Source organism: Dermochelys coriacea, chromosome 8 (genome assembly GCF_009764565.3).
Source record: "Dermochelys coriacea isolate rDerCor1 chromosome 8, rDerCor1.pri.v4, whole genome shotgun sequence".
Classification (NCBI taxonomy): domain Eukaryota; kingdom Metazoa; phylum Chordata; order Testudines; family Dermochelyidae; genus Dermochelys; species Dermochelys coriacea.
The window spans coordinates 51,626,820-51,640,391 of NC_050075.1; the positions used below are offsets into that span (position 1 = coordinate 51,626,820).

The 13,572-nt window shown below is 41.9% G+C and overlaps 1 protein-coding gene across 9 annotated transcripts in view; it reads left to right on the forward strand.

The window, feature by feature from the left end:
• RASAL2 (RAS protein activator like 2) overlaps positions 1 to 13,572 on the forward strand; it is a 276,480-nt gene that overhangs the window by 246,856 nt on the left and 16,052 nt on the right. For 5 of the 9 annotated variants that reach the window (XM_043520219.1, XM_038413578.2, XM_038413576.2 and 2 more), the window contains exons 10-14: positions 2,554 to 2,698; positions 3,640 to 3,876; positions 4,724 to 4,925; positions 7,776 to 7,975; positions 9,044 to 9,905. In XM_043520219.1, coding sequence (XP_043376154.1) covers positions 2,554 to 2,698; positions 3,640 to 3,876; positions 4,724 to 4,925; positions 7,776 to 7,975; positions 9,044 to 9,905 — 1,646 coding nt within the window. The remainder of the gene's footprint in view (positions 1 to 2,553; positions 2,699 to 3,639; positions 3,877 to 4,723; positions 4,926 to 7,775; positions 7,976 to 9,043; positions 9,906 to 13,572) is intronic. The other 4 variants (XM_038413580.2, XM_043520217.1, XM_038413577.2 and 1 more) reach the window with 1 other exon arrangement.

Below are 13,572 nucleotides of genomic sequence, written 5' to 3' on the forward strand. Positions count from 1 at the left end.
TCTACACAGCAATGAAACAGCCCCTTAGCCTGAACCCTGCAAGCCCGAGTCAGATGACACGGGCCAGCCACGGGTTTTTCCTCTGCTGGGTAGACATACCCATTGCGACTCAGAGTGTGCACAGCTCCCAGTAAATGGACAGCCTCCCTACAAGGAGGCACCACCAGCTGTATGCTGATTCCTCTCCTGCCCAGGGTCCCAAGATGAGCCACCTTTCCCCTCCTGTTTCTTGGCCTAGGGGGAGATTGGAAATTCATGCAGGCCAGTTAAAATCATGTCGGAACTGACTCCTTCCAAGAGACCCAGCCCTCCTCCCCAGTGGCCTGGAAAGTGGCCAGTCATCCAGGTGTTAAGTGGTTGGCCAGATTAGTCAGTGTCTCAAGTCAGAATCTGAGATGTGATTATGTGTATTTTGAGTGTATTGTGTATATCTTTTCAGATTCTGCCAGCTTTATCGTCACTGAGTAAAATCTTAAGATACTACTCAACATGAGTAAGGGTGGCAGAATTTAGCCCAGTCCGTGGAGGCAAGCAGCATTTTACTTGATGCCTTGTCTTCTGACAAATTTAATTATCACCTTTTGGTTCAATATGTTACATTTGACTGAGAGTCCTTTAATGTGCAGTAATTACATGGATATTTTTAAATTAATGACTATTTATACATTGTTTTGGACACCAGTGCTAAGCGATAAGATTATGAATCATAGAAGTTATAGATGGAAAAAGACCGGTTACGTCATCTAGCTTGTTTCCAGTCTAGGACAAGATGGCTCTTGAAGATATATTTATCTAGTTTTAAATGCATCACACAATACGTTCAGTTAGATTCCATATTGTGTGAAACAAATTAACCACGCTGAATTCAGTATTAAGTGTATAGTATACCTACAAGCACATTTTAATACATAGTTAGGATCTAGCTATGGACTACTGAGAACAAGTTACATGTGCATAAAAAATGATTCAGGAAATTATTGTTACAACCAGAGTTTGCTCACTCAGAAGTGTTGCTGAGCACTTAGCAAATAATACTAAACTACCTTCCTGCTGCAAAATATTTCTGTAGTGGAGCCCAGATTATCTTAAAAATAACCAATTAGCATTTTATCAAATTGTTGTTCATCAGCCAAACTTACTTGTTTTGATTATACTATAGCATTGCAGAGCTGAAGTACTAAATAATGCTCCTAACAGCTTTATTCTGTGCTGTTGAAGTTGCCCTCTAATCCTTTAATGGCCCAATTTCAACCCCTTGTGGCAAAATACACTGTGAACAGAACTCATTTCAGGAAGTTGTAGTTTCCATTTCTTCCCAGGGTTCAGGCACCAGCAAAAGTTTCTAAACTGGATTTTCCGAAGAACTACGAATACTTGTTCAGAATAATTACAGCATGACCAGGTGTTGTCTGTAAGATTATATACTCAAGCACATGAACAAAAATTTGTGGAGGTGAAAAGATTTGGGTAAATGTATTACCTGTCCTGCTTGCAAAGCCATTGGTGGTTTGGTTTTGGGGTGTTTTTTTGTTTGTTTGTTTCTTAAAAACATTTTTGCACAGACAGTCCTTGTGGCATAAACTCCAAAGTGGGAACATCTTCTGAGGACATAACTCGGGAGTCACTGAATCATTAAGCAGATAAGGAAGATAACCAGTGCACAGCAGCTGTTTAAAAAGAAATGAGTATACTAGAGTCCATATGAGAGAGAGAGTAGAAAATACACTGACGTTACAGAATATCAATCAATGGAAGCCCCACCATGCCCAGTCGGAAGTTGTGTGTCCAATTTCAGTTGCCTCACTTTAAGAAAGAGAGGGTAGAAATTTAAAAGCTCTAGAAACAGGCAACAAAGATTTTGCAAGATATAAGGACGACAAGAGGCTGCATAAACCAGGATTAGTTAACCTGGATTGAATTTTTCACAATTGCAAAGAACAGAGTGAAAACTGGTGAATCTTCCTTTTTATGGTGTCTCATAACACAAGAACCAGGTGACACTCAATGAAATTAAAACACAGTAAATTTAGAACTAATAAAAATAAAAAGTATTGTCAGATTCATTGCCAGAGAAGGTCACGAAGACAAATAGCCTGGCTTTGCATTTTAAAGGGATGGATAATTTTATAATTGCTAATAACATCTGTATTCATGCAAAAAGAGGTAAGGATAATCATTTTTCAGGGTGTAAGCTGATATCTCGCAGGGGTCAAAAAGGAATTCTCCCTCTCATTTCTCCCCCACCCCAATGTACAGCAGTTGCACAGCTGGCTAGATTCATTATTTTGGGAGGCAAGAGGAGTGGGATTTGCCTTGCTCTGAAGCCTCAGCTGTTGGCTAGAGCACCAATGGCCTGATCTGGTATGGAAAGTCCTGTATTTGAAAACAGTTATGAGGAATCATGCACTCCACGCCTGGTATCTGGAGACTACCTCACTGCAGATGCTGGGTTCAGAAAATGCAGTTGCCAAGGAGAGGCATAAACAAGCTTTAAGGATACATCAAGGAGACTTTTCTATAATTGCCACTGTTTGTAACCCTCTTCCCTTACAGGGGAATTCATCAAGGCTTTGTATGAGTCAGATGAGAACTGTGAAGTCGATCCCAGCAAATGTTCGTCCAGTGAATTAACTGATCATCAGAGCAACCTGAAAATGTGTTGTGAGCTGGCCTTTTGCAAGATTATCAACTCCTACTGGTGAGCGCCTGCCTCTCGCTCATTGGCACTTGGTTTGACATTTGTTTAGGAAAGGCAAAAATAGTATCCCTCTCTCTCCAAAATATGGGAAAGCAGCAGTTGTTGTGAGACCGAGGACAAACGTACTTCCATATATTATAGTAGCGTGGGTTCCTGTGGCTTACCGTTCTCTACACAACATTGCAGAGAGAAGTTGCATCCAAACAAGGAGTCCTGACACCATACCCAGTCCTAAGTACTATACCATATGGGAATGTCCCCTGAAATATTTACTGTGGCAATGGAGATATAGTGAATGATGATTGAATCAATGGGGTAACTTGAAAACTCAACTTCAGAAGTTCAATTTGAACTATGAATAAACAGCTGATAGCTTGGATGCTTATGTGAAATGTTTTTCAGACCTCTTAGATCTGCAAAAGTGGTCTGGAAATTGTATTGTGGGGAAAATGCTTCACAGGAGATTTCTATTAGTGTCAACTTTTGATCAAGCTGGAAATGTTGAAATATTGGCTTTTCTGCTTCAGGCCAGATCAAATGAAAAGTAATTAAAAAAAAATAAAAGTTAACTCAGTTTTCAAAATCTTAAATCCAATTATAGAAATGAGCAACAGTTCAGTGTGTGTCTGAATTTTTACAAACCAATTTGCCATTCACTTCAAACTAGGGATGGACATTTTTTAACCTGTAAATCAAAGTGATCAAAAAGGATTTAGTTTTATATCTTGTAGAGGAATGCTTTGAATAGTTCTTAAGTGTACCAAATAAAATGGTGATCTGGGAGCTAAGATTAGAAATCTAATAACATTTGCTGGGCTGAAATAACAGAATAGCCAGCATTTCTGTTTCTCATGGTTTTGCCTTTCCTGTGACAGGCCGTCAGTTCAACCTGTTACATTTTACACCCTTGTCATTTTATTGATTGATTTAATTGTTTGCAGTGTGTTTCCTCGTGAGCTGAAGGAGGTGTTTGCATCCTGGAAGCAGAAGTGCCAAAGTCGGGGCAAGCAGGACATCAGTGAACGCCTGATCAGCGCCTCACTCTTCCTCCGTTTCCTATGTCCAGCTATCATGTCCCCTAGTCTCTTCAGTCTCATGCAGGAGTATCCTGATGACCGGACATCTCGCACTCTGACACTCATTGCTAAAGTCATTCAGAATCTCGCCAATTTTGCTAAGTAGGTGGCAGTAGCATATTGGCCCTGAAACAACAAAATGTTCAGGGGTCTTAGTCTCACACATATTATAGAGGAAGGGAAAGGAGAGCTCTGTGCAAATACAACTCTAAAGCTAAATCCTAGGAATACTGTGTGAAACTTTGAATGAGGAGGATGCTTTTCCACCCACACACCGCGTGGCTACATAAACCAAGAAGGGTTTAAGAAGAGTACTGATGTGTACATTGTCAGCCTGATTCTGTTTTCAGGAGTAACTCCACTGAAGTCAGTAAAATGACACTGGTGTAAACTGTTGTGACTGAGAACAGAATCAGGTGTTTTCTGTATAGGTACATAGACATAGGTGAGAGGTTTTTCTCAGGAGTGGGTGGGTGAGATTCTGTGGCCTGCGTTGTGCAGGAGGTCAGACTAGATGATCATAATGGTCCCTTCTGACCTTAGTATCTATGAGTCTATATACACTTTGGTTTTCAGTTCATCTCATTATTACTAAAGAATACAAGTAGAATTCAGTACAAGTTACTTGAAGGTGGTAACTCTTTTTATCCAAACTCCCAGCCAAAGGAATGATGCAAAGGACATATGCTCAGAGTCTCCAAAGAGGGTAGTCTATGTTGGGGGCGGTGGTGGTGCCTGTCACCCAGTGGTATGAACAGTGGATTGTTAGTACCCAGATGAGTCAAGCAGAGCAGTGGGATTCTTCAATCACTTGCCCCTCCTCTCTCTTCTCCTAACCCAGGAAGAAAGATGAAGGGGAAAGCATTAGAATAATTCTCTGAACACTTATCTGTTGTATTCTGTGTGGAGCTCATTTACTGTCTCTCTCTCTCTCTCTCTCTCTCTCTAGGTTTGGTAATAAAGAGGAGTACATGGCCTTCATGAATGATTTCCTGGAACATGAATGGGGGGGAATGAAGCGCTTTCTACTGGAGATCTCTAACCCAGACACCATCTCAAACACCCCTGGATTTGAAGGCTACATTGACCTGGGCAGGGAGCTCTCAGTTTTGCACTCCCTATTATGGGAGGTTGTGTCCCAGCTTGATAAGGTAAAGTAGGCTCAAGGGCTGGGAGGGTGGATTCTGCAATAATATCATTGCAACTGTCAACACTAGGAAATACTCAAGGAGTGGCCAAGTCCTATTTTAGGGAGAACTTTCTGAAGTTCAGTAACTCTCTAGAAAAGTATGTGACTCTGGCATTGAACGTTTATCCTTTCAATGATTCCAGATCAAGGCCTAGCTCCTGCAAGACCTGTGAGGTCTTGAACAGGATGTGCAAGGTAGTTGTGCTCCAGCACAAGTGTAAATGCTTTGCAGAGGTTGGGTGTTCAGTGTTGTCCTCTGCACAGTGGTATGAAGCCTCCCTGAACACCCACTCCCTTACTCTCACCTGTGCAGTGTAAAAAGGGCAGGGCATGGATGGAGAATGGGACTATCAGTGGAGACAATGAGTTGCTTTGCTGCATGTTCCCTTCTTAGGCTTTACTCCTCCTCCCAGGTTGGAGTAGTTTAACAGTAGCATTTTCATTAACGGCCTGAGCCAAAGACTATTGCAGTCACTGGGAATCTTTCTGCTGATTTCAATAGGCTTTGGATCAGATTTAGTATAAGATCAGGTTCCCTATGTATGCCCTGTCCCATTCGTATTTTTACATGACCCACATTGTGCATGGTGAAGCTGGTTCTCTAAGAGCCAACACTGCAAGCTCCTGAGATCTGAAAAACAGTGTATGTCTGTTCTGCAACCTACATCATCACCAGTAATGGACATTCTGTCATCAGCCTTTAGCTGGCAAGCTGGCTGATGCATGAGACAGAACAGACTCCGGCTTGCTTTTCCCTAGCCATGTGAGCTCTTCAGAGTCAATAGGATTAAAAACTGGTCAGTTTAGAGAGGACTTGGACACAAGGACCAGAGTTCTTGAATAAGATTTTGCCATTTTTACATGTTTACAAGCGTTTGGCTATTCCCATCACACTGCAGAGTTTCAAATCTGCATTCTGTTGTCTGCAGTCCCAGATTCTATTTACACCATACCAGTTAGGTCTTTTCTTTTCAAATTGCAGATGAAGTGGTCTGCAGAGAGCAGCTAATAATATTTTGTTACTAGCAAGGTTTGGAGAAATAATGATTTATTCAAAGATTTATTTCCTACTGGTACAGTATAAAATTATTTGTGTTGGTGTAGTAGAGTAAATCTAAATGCCCTTGATGCATTAAGATAAAAACATATATTTTAGTTTGATAAGGATTTTTGGATTTCTTTGTCATTGTCCTGTCTACACTCATATATTTTTGCACTCTAAATGTCATATGCAGTAACATTTCTCCTACAAAGACTGCTTTCCTAAGGCCACTGGAATGACTACCTGAGCACAAATGGGCAGATCCTGAGTTCATGTACATCGGGCTATGCCAGTTTACCTCAACTGAAGATCTGGCCCAAAGACTGTAAGCTTCTGGCATTGCCAGAAGGAAAAGTAAGAGAAAAACCCTCTTTAGAACAGGACTGGACTTATGAATTTGCTGACATCAGATCTGACCTTATAGTTACTGGGGGCTGTGGAACTGCTTTCAAAATGCAAATAAGTGGTACATGGCGGGAAAGTGGAGGCAGGAAGCGGATACAGTATTAAGCCAGAGTATACTGTATTCTTTTCCCAGTGCAGATGTATCAGTATATCCTAACAGGTTTTGGGAAAGGGGTTTTGTTTGTGCTAAAATGGGAATTAAGAGTTAATGTTACACTACCATGTTGCTTCACTACGGGCAATGATTACAGGGACTAGGAAAGAGAATGAATGAAGTTACCAGGAAAAGCTGGAGATTTTAATGAAGAAGAAATAATTGGGAGAAACAAGCAGTTGTAAAGTAACTTTCCACTGTAGACAACTGATTGGATGCCTGTTTCTGGGGGGTGGAACCTGTCTTTCACAGAAAGGTGGTCTCTGTAATGAGTTTTACTGTATAATAATACCTCCCTTACCCTCTACCCCCAACCCCTACTGGTGGCACTGTGTAGATGCCAAAGTCACTGTATAAACTCAGGGCAGATTTCCAGAGAAGAACAGAAAATCTGAACAGTAGCCTCCACCACAGGGATATAGTGTTGGTAGAACTCCGCTTTATAGTCAGTTGCTGTAGTGTAAGGCCTTGCCAGACTGAAGTGTAATGATGCAAGGTAACTAGATGCTAGTCACTGGCTGAAATTAAAATATTGGGTTGGATGTCACTGGAGTTTTCATGCACTGGGGTGAATGTTACTGGAGTTTTCATGCCGTTAATTTTAATTTCATTTCAAGTAGGAAAGCCACGTTAGCTCCCAGCTTTTGATAGCACCTTGGTACAAAAGATGGCATCAGTGTAGGATGCCAAAAGGAGAAGGCTGATGAAATGGAAACCTCACTCCCCCAAACCCTTTCAATTCTCTCCTGGATCCCCTGAATGCAGCCCCCCCTTCTCTGTTGGCATGTATTTCTTTTACCACATGACCCTTTTGCCTGGAAAGTTCCCTCCCATTAGCTGATTCTGTAGTCTCTGAATTCCCATTTATTTGTAGTTACTATAGTTTTTAACTTGACTCCACCCTGGATTTAGTTTGCTTTGCATGACAGTTTTGCGTTGGAATGGCAATAGTTTGGTTTTATTGAGCATGAATTTTATTTTTGGGGGTCAATCCTAATTTCTTTTCTATTTCCTTTTCTTTCCTCAATGTCTGCTGCACCCTGTTTCGTCTCCTTCATTCATCTCGTCGCCGTGGTTACACTGCTCCGTAACAATGCATTATGGTCCTGCCACACCCACACACAAACACCCACCCTCCTTCCTTCCAACCTCCACCCCTCTGCATCGTTATCAAAAAATGGCGGATGTCGCGGTGCTTATTATCCAATCAGGGTGAAAATTCCTTCCTACAGGCGACCGTGGCAAAACTTGGACCCCTCCCTCGTATTCTTGCTGATATCACCAAGTCAATGACCAATCCTACACCAATACAGCAGCAGCTGCGGCGTTTCACCGAGCACAGCTCTAGTCCAAATGTCAGTGGCAGTCTCTCTTCAGGGCTTCAGAAGATATTCGAGGACCCCACTGACGGGTATGTAACAGCCAGGGTTCAAGAGCAGATATGAAGCAGAAGGGATGTAGGATCACGCAGGTTGTAAGATTGTGTTAAGAGAACCCCTGTCCAAGCATAGTCACCCCAAATTTATAACTAGGTACATGCTAGGACTCAGAATTGGTATCTGTAGTAAGGAGGACAGGAACTCACTGAGATATGCAAGGATTAGTGCTAAGACATGTAAGATTTGCACTTAGCCAGGATGCTGGGGTTTGCCTAAAGTCAATGACTTAGGATATTGAAAACCAAACCTTATACCACTGGCCAACCTGGCTGAAGTACAATGAGATGGAAAGATACAAACAAAAATGTGTATCTCAATATAAATCCTGTAAAGCTGACTGAAAAATCTGACTCTAGAGATCAGGATTACTTTTCCAATAGCATTGAGAAATACATGTTATAGTTATGCTGAGGGAGAATGAAAATATTAGAATAGCAAAAATAATCTGTTCTGTATTTAGTGTTACATTCTCACCTTGTAATTGTTGTTACAATTCTGGAGAGCTCCAGCAAAAAGCCTGGTGATGGCTGAAATGCATGAGAACTTGCAATCTAGTGGTTTATCTGTCCACGCTTTGTGCTGCCAAGTGTAAGGTTCTGTTCTGTGTCTCAGATGTCTACTTTCTGGGCCTTCAGCGACTCCTGCAATCTATTACATGTTCAGACAGATTGAACAGGGATAGCCTAAAGCTCTGGGAAGCTGAGGAAGAGTGAAATGAAATCTGGACTGGTTTGGAATCTAGCTGGAAAATAGCAATGTCCAAGGGGGAAGAAATCAGTGGGAATGGTTTGAGTTTTACCTGTGAGAAGATAGTCAGGCAGTTCTTAAGTAAGGCTTTATTTTTAAAGCTAAACTAATTGGAGACGTGTGTATTATGACTTGAGAAAAGTAAAGAGCTTCACAAAAGGAAATAATCTAGTTCCCTGAGGCTTTTTTAGAGAAAGGGAAGGGGGTTAATTGAGGAAGAAGGGCATCTCTGGGACAGATCTACTGGGATTGTGGCTGGTTAAAAATTAACCAAATGCCTATCTGCTCCACAGTGACTCACATAAACTGAAATCTCCAACCCAGGAAAATACAGATGGATATTTTCGAGGGAAAACCTTACTGTTGGTTCAGCAGGCATCCACCCAGAGCATGACTTACTCAGACAAGGATGAGAGGGAGAGCACACTGCCCAATGGACGTAGCGTCTCCCTCATGGACTTGCAGGACCCCCACACAACTCACAGTGATCACACATCTATCCTGCACGATGTGCCTTTGCGTCTGGCAGGCAGCCAGCTCTCTATAACACAGGTGGCCAACATCAAACAACTGCGGGAGACTCAGAGCACACCGCAGAGCGCTCCCCAAGTAAGGAGACCGCTGCACCCATCCTTGAATCAGCAGGGCAGCCTCCAGCCCCTCTCCTTCCAGAACCCAGTTTACCAACTCAACAACCCTCCTCCACCAATGCCAAAGGCCTCTGTGGATTCCAGCTTGGAGAACTTAAGCACTGCCAGCTCCCGGAGCCAAAGTAACAGTGAAGACTTCAAACTCAGTGGACCCAGCAACAGCAGCATGGAGGACTTCACCAAACGCAGCACACAGAGTGAGGACTTTACCAGGCGGCACACTGTGCCAGACAAGCATGTACCTATGGCTCTGCCCCGCCAGAACAGCACTGGGCAGGCACAGATCCGTAAAATGGACCAGGTTGGGTTTGGTGCCAGGGCCAAAGCACCACAGTCCCTGCCACATAGCGCTTCCTTGCGGAGCACAGGGAGCCTGTCGGCAGCTTCAGGTGCAATGGTGACAGAGCCAGTTCAGAATGGCAGCCGGTCGCGGCAGCAGTCCTCATCGTCCAGAGAAAGCCCTGTCCCCAAAGTGAGGGCAATTCAGCGGCAGCAGACGCAGCAGGTAGGACAAAGTCCTTCTCCCAGATTTTGTCCATTCTCTGTATTTGTAGCCCTCAAAGATAAACTGCCCACTTCAATGTTTTCCACTTACTTTATTTAAATGTGAAACAAGAAATGTGAACTGATTCTAGTATTATGGGAGGAGAGGCTGGAATGGGAAGGAACAGCAGGCACAAGTTATGGTTTGCCTTGCTACCATTATTAGCTTGGCCAGCAACTCTCACATGTTAAATAAAATGAGCACAAGATAATCAAATTAAGATTTTAAAAACCTGTGTTTTCAGTTTACCTTCACAATAAGAAAAGTGACAAATTTGTTCAAAGAAACAAAAACTGAAGAATTCCAAGAACAAAAAGCTTTGTTTCAAAAGCCAGTTAAGATGGCTGAGTTACAGTATATTTGCCTACTTAAGAGGAGGGAAATGAATCGATAAGAATAGCATAGAATCCGTGTTGCCCAACTGCTAAGCAAAAGCAATATTCTCATCAAGTATAAAGAAATGTATATTTCGTCACAACCCAACAACCTTAGCTCTGACTCTGTCATCTGTAATATCAGAATATGAACAAAATGGAAACACTTAATAGAAATATATATTTGCCTATGTCTAATGCATATTGATTGACCTCATATGCAAATCCATATACTTAATTTTACCATAAGTCAATTTTACATTATGCATATTTCATCTTACACAATTTTGTTCATAACAAACAGCAATTATATAGTGTTGAACAAAAAAAGAGTGTGATAAATATTTTAACTGATGTGTACAATGTAATGGTATCCCATAAAATGAAATACTTAAATACGGAAATTGAGATATAGTCCATACAAATGCCCAACAGTCCATAGCACAACCACCTTCACTCTGATCTATGAAGATATCCTGTATTCATTTGTCTGCTCTAGGTTAGAACAGTGTATTTATGTTTATCATCTTAGATTCATAGATACTAAGGTCAGAAGGGACCATTCTGATCATCTAGTCCGACCTTCTGCACAGCGCAGGCCACAGAATCTCACCCACCCACTCCTACAAAAAAACCTCACCTATGCCTGAGCTATTGAAGTCCTTAAATCATGGTTTAAAGACTTCAAGGAGCAGAGAAGCCTCCCTCAAGTCACCCATGCCCCATGCTACAGAGGAAGGCGAAAAACCTCCAGGGCCTCTCCAATCTGCCCTGGAGGAAAATTCCTTCCCGACCCCAAATATGGCAACAGCTAAACCCTGAGCATATGGGCAAGATTCACCAGCCAGATACTACAGAAAATTCTTCCTGGGTAACTCAGCTCCCATCCATCTACTATCCCATCTCAGGGGCTTTGGCCTATTTACCCTGAATATTTAAAGATCAATTACGTACCAAAATCCCATTATCCCATCATACCATCTCCTCCATAAACTTATCAAGTAGAATCTTAAAACCAGATAGATCTTTTGCCCCCACTGCTTCCCTTGGAAGGCTATTCCAAAACTTCACTCCTCTGATGGTTAGAAACTTTCGTCTAATTTCAAGACTAAACTTCCTGGTGGGCAGTTTATACCCATTTGTTCTTGTGTCCACATTGGTGCTGAGCTGAAATAATTCCTCTCCCTCTCCTGTATTTATCCCTCTGATATATTTATAGAGAGTAATCATATCTCCCCTCAACCTTCTTTTAGTTAGGCTAAACAAGCCAAGCTCCTTAAATCTCCTTTCATAAGACAAGTTTTCCATTCCTCGGATCATCCTAGTAGCCCTTCTCTGTACCTGCTCCAGTTTGAATTCATCCTTTTTAAACGTGGGAGACCAGAACTGCACACAGTATTCTAGGTGAGGTCTCACCAGTGCCTTGTATAATGGTACTAAAACCTCCTTATCCCTACTGGAAATGCCTCTCCTGATGCATCCCAAAACCGCATTAGCTTTTTTCACAGCCATATCACATTGGCAGCTCATAGTCATCCTATGATCAACCAATACTCCAAGGTCCTTCTCCTCTTCTGTTACTTCTAATTGATGCGTCCCCAACTTGTAACTAAAATTCTTGTTATTAATCCCTAAATGCATAACCTTACACTTCTCACTATTAAATTTCATCCTATTACTATTACTCCAGTTTACAAGGTCATCCAGATCCTCCTTATAATATCCCGATCCGTCTCTGAATTGGCAATACCTCCCAGCTTTGTATCATCTGCAAACTTTATTAGCACACTCCCACTTTTTGTGCCAAGGTCAGTAATAAAAAGATTAAATAAGATTGGTCCCAAAACCGATCCCTGAGGAACTCCACTGGAAACCTCCCTCCAACCTGACAGTCCTCCTTTCAGTAGGACCCGTTGCAGTTTCCCCTTTAACCAATTCCTTATCCACCTTTTGATGTTCATATTGATCCCCATCTTCTCCAATTTAACTAATAATTCCCCATGTGACATGGTATCAATTGCCTTACTGAAATCTAGGTAAATTAGATCCACTGCATTTCCTTTATCTAACATTCTATCATCTAGGCCGATTAAGGTTTATGATGTCCTTAACTTTTAATATTCTTGCTTTTAAGTACTTGAGTTTTGTAGTTTGTGAAAGCTGAGTATATCGTTGTCATTCAGTGACCTTATCTGGCTTTGAAATGAGGCTCTGGGATATATTAAAACCAGTAGCTTGAATTGCATAAGCAGAAAGGAAGCCACTGCAGTTCTCTGACACCAGCTTTTATGTGCTCATGCTGACACAATAAGTGGGCCAGGTTGCTGCATTCTGTACTAGCTGAATCTTCCAGGTGATCTTTGCGGGTAGGTCTAAGTAAAGGGCTCTACAGTGTCCAATCCTGGAAGTCACAAAGGTGTGAGTGAGGAGTCACAAAGGTGCGAGCTACAACCTCTTAGGCTTGGTTTACACTTAGAAATGTTGTCAGCAGAGCTGTATTGATTTAGAATGTGAAAAAAAATTGCACCCCTAACTGACAGCTATGGTAGACTAAGCTGGTAGTGCAGACTCCGCTTATACCAGCACAGCAAAAAAGTCCTTTTGCTGGTACAGCTGTATCTCCCCCAGGCAAAAGAGCTCATTGCTGGTATAAGCTGTATCTACCCCAATAAACCCTTTTAAATGTAGACGAGGCCTTTAGCAATGTATGGGAGAAAAAGCAAGACAACCCATACCTGGTATCTGGGACCCCGAGAACAATCAGTGCTTGAAAACTACCATATGGTGTCTGGCTTTCTCTACTGTAACTGAAATCAGAAATATTGAATCACAAAGCCAAGCTTATTAGGCAATTATATTTATATCAAAGAAATGAATCCCATAATGTTTAAAGTTTTTTATATTGTTTGTGTGCATATCCCTCATTTTGGGTGCTTGTCTTGTATGTGGTATAGGCCGGTTGATAGATACAGTATGTTGGATGGTACCATAAATTATATGTTTAAACCACTGCTGGGGTGGGGGGAATCTTCCACCTAGTATAATAGGAGCTATGCTTGGAAATCCACTCACTGCTCTTCTAATGTTTCAGCTGCCAGGTGAAACAGAGTGTGTTCTGCTGGTAGCTTCATTTGTACTGCAAGTAGTGCCTTATCAGAATTTCCTCTGGAAATAGTTGGTTTTCTTAAGGTCTTTTACTAGAAATGGCTAGAAAAATAAACACAAACTTACTTGAAGGCAGTGGGGTAGGGGAA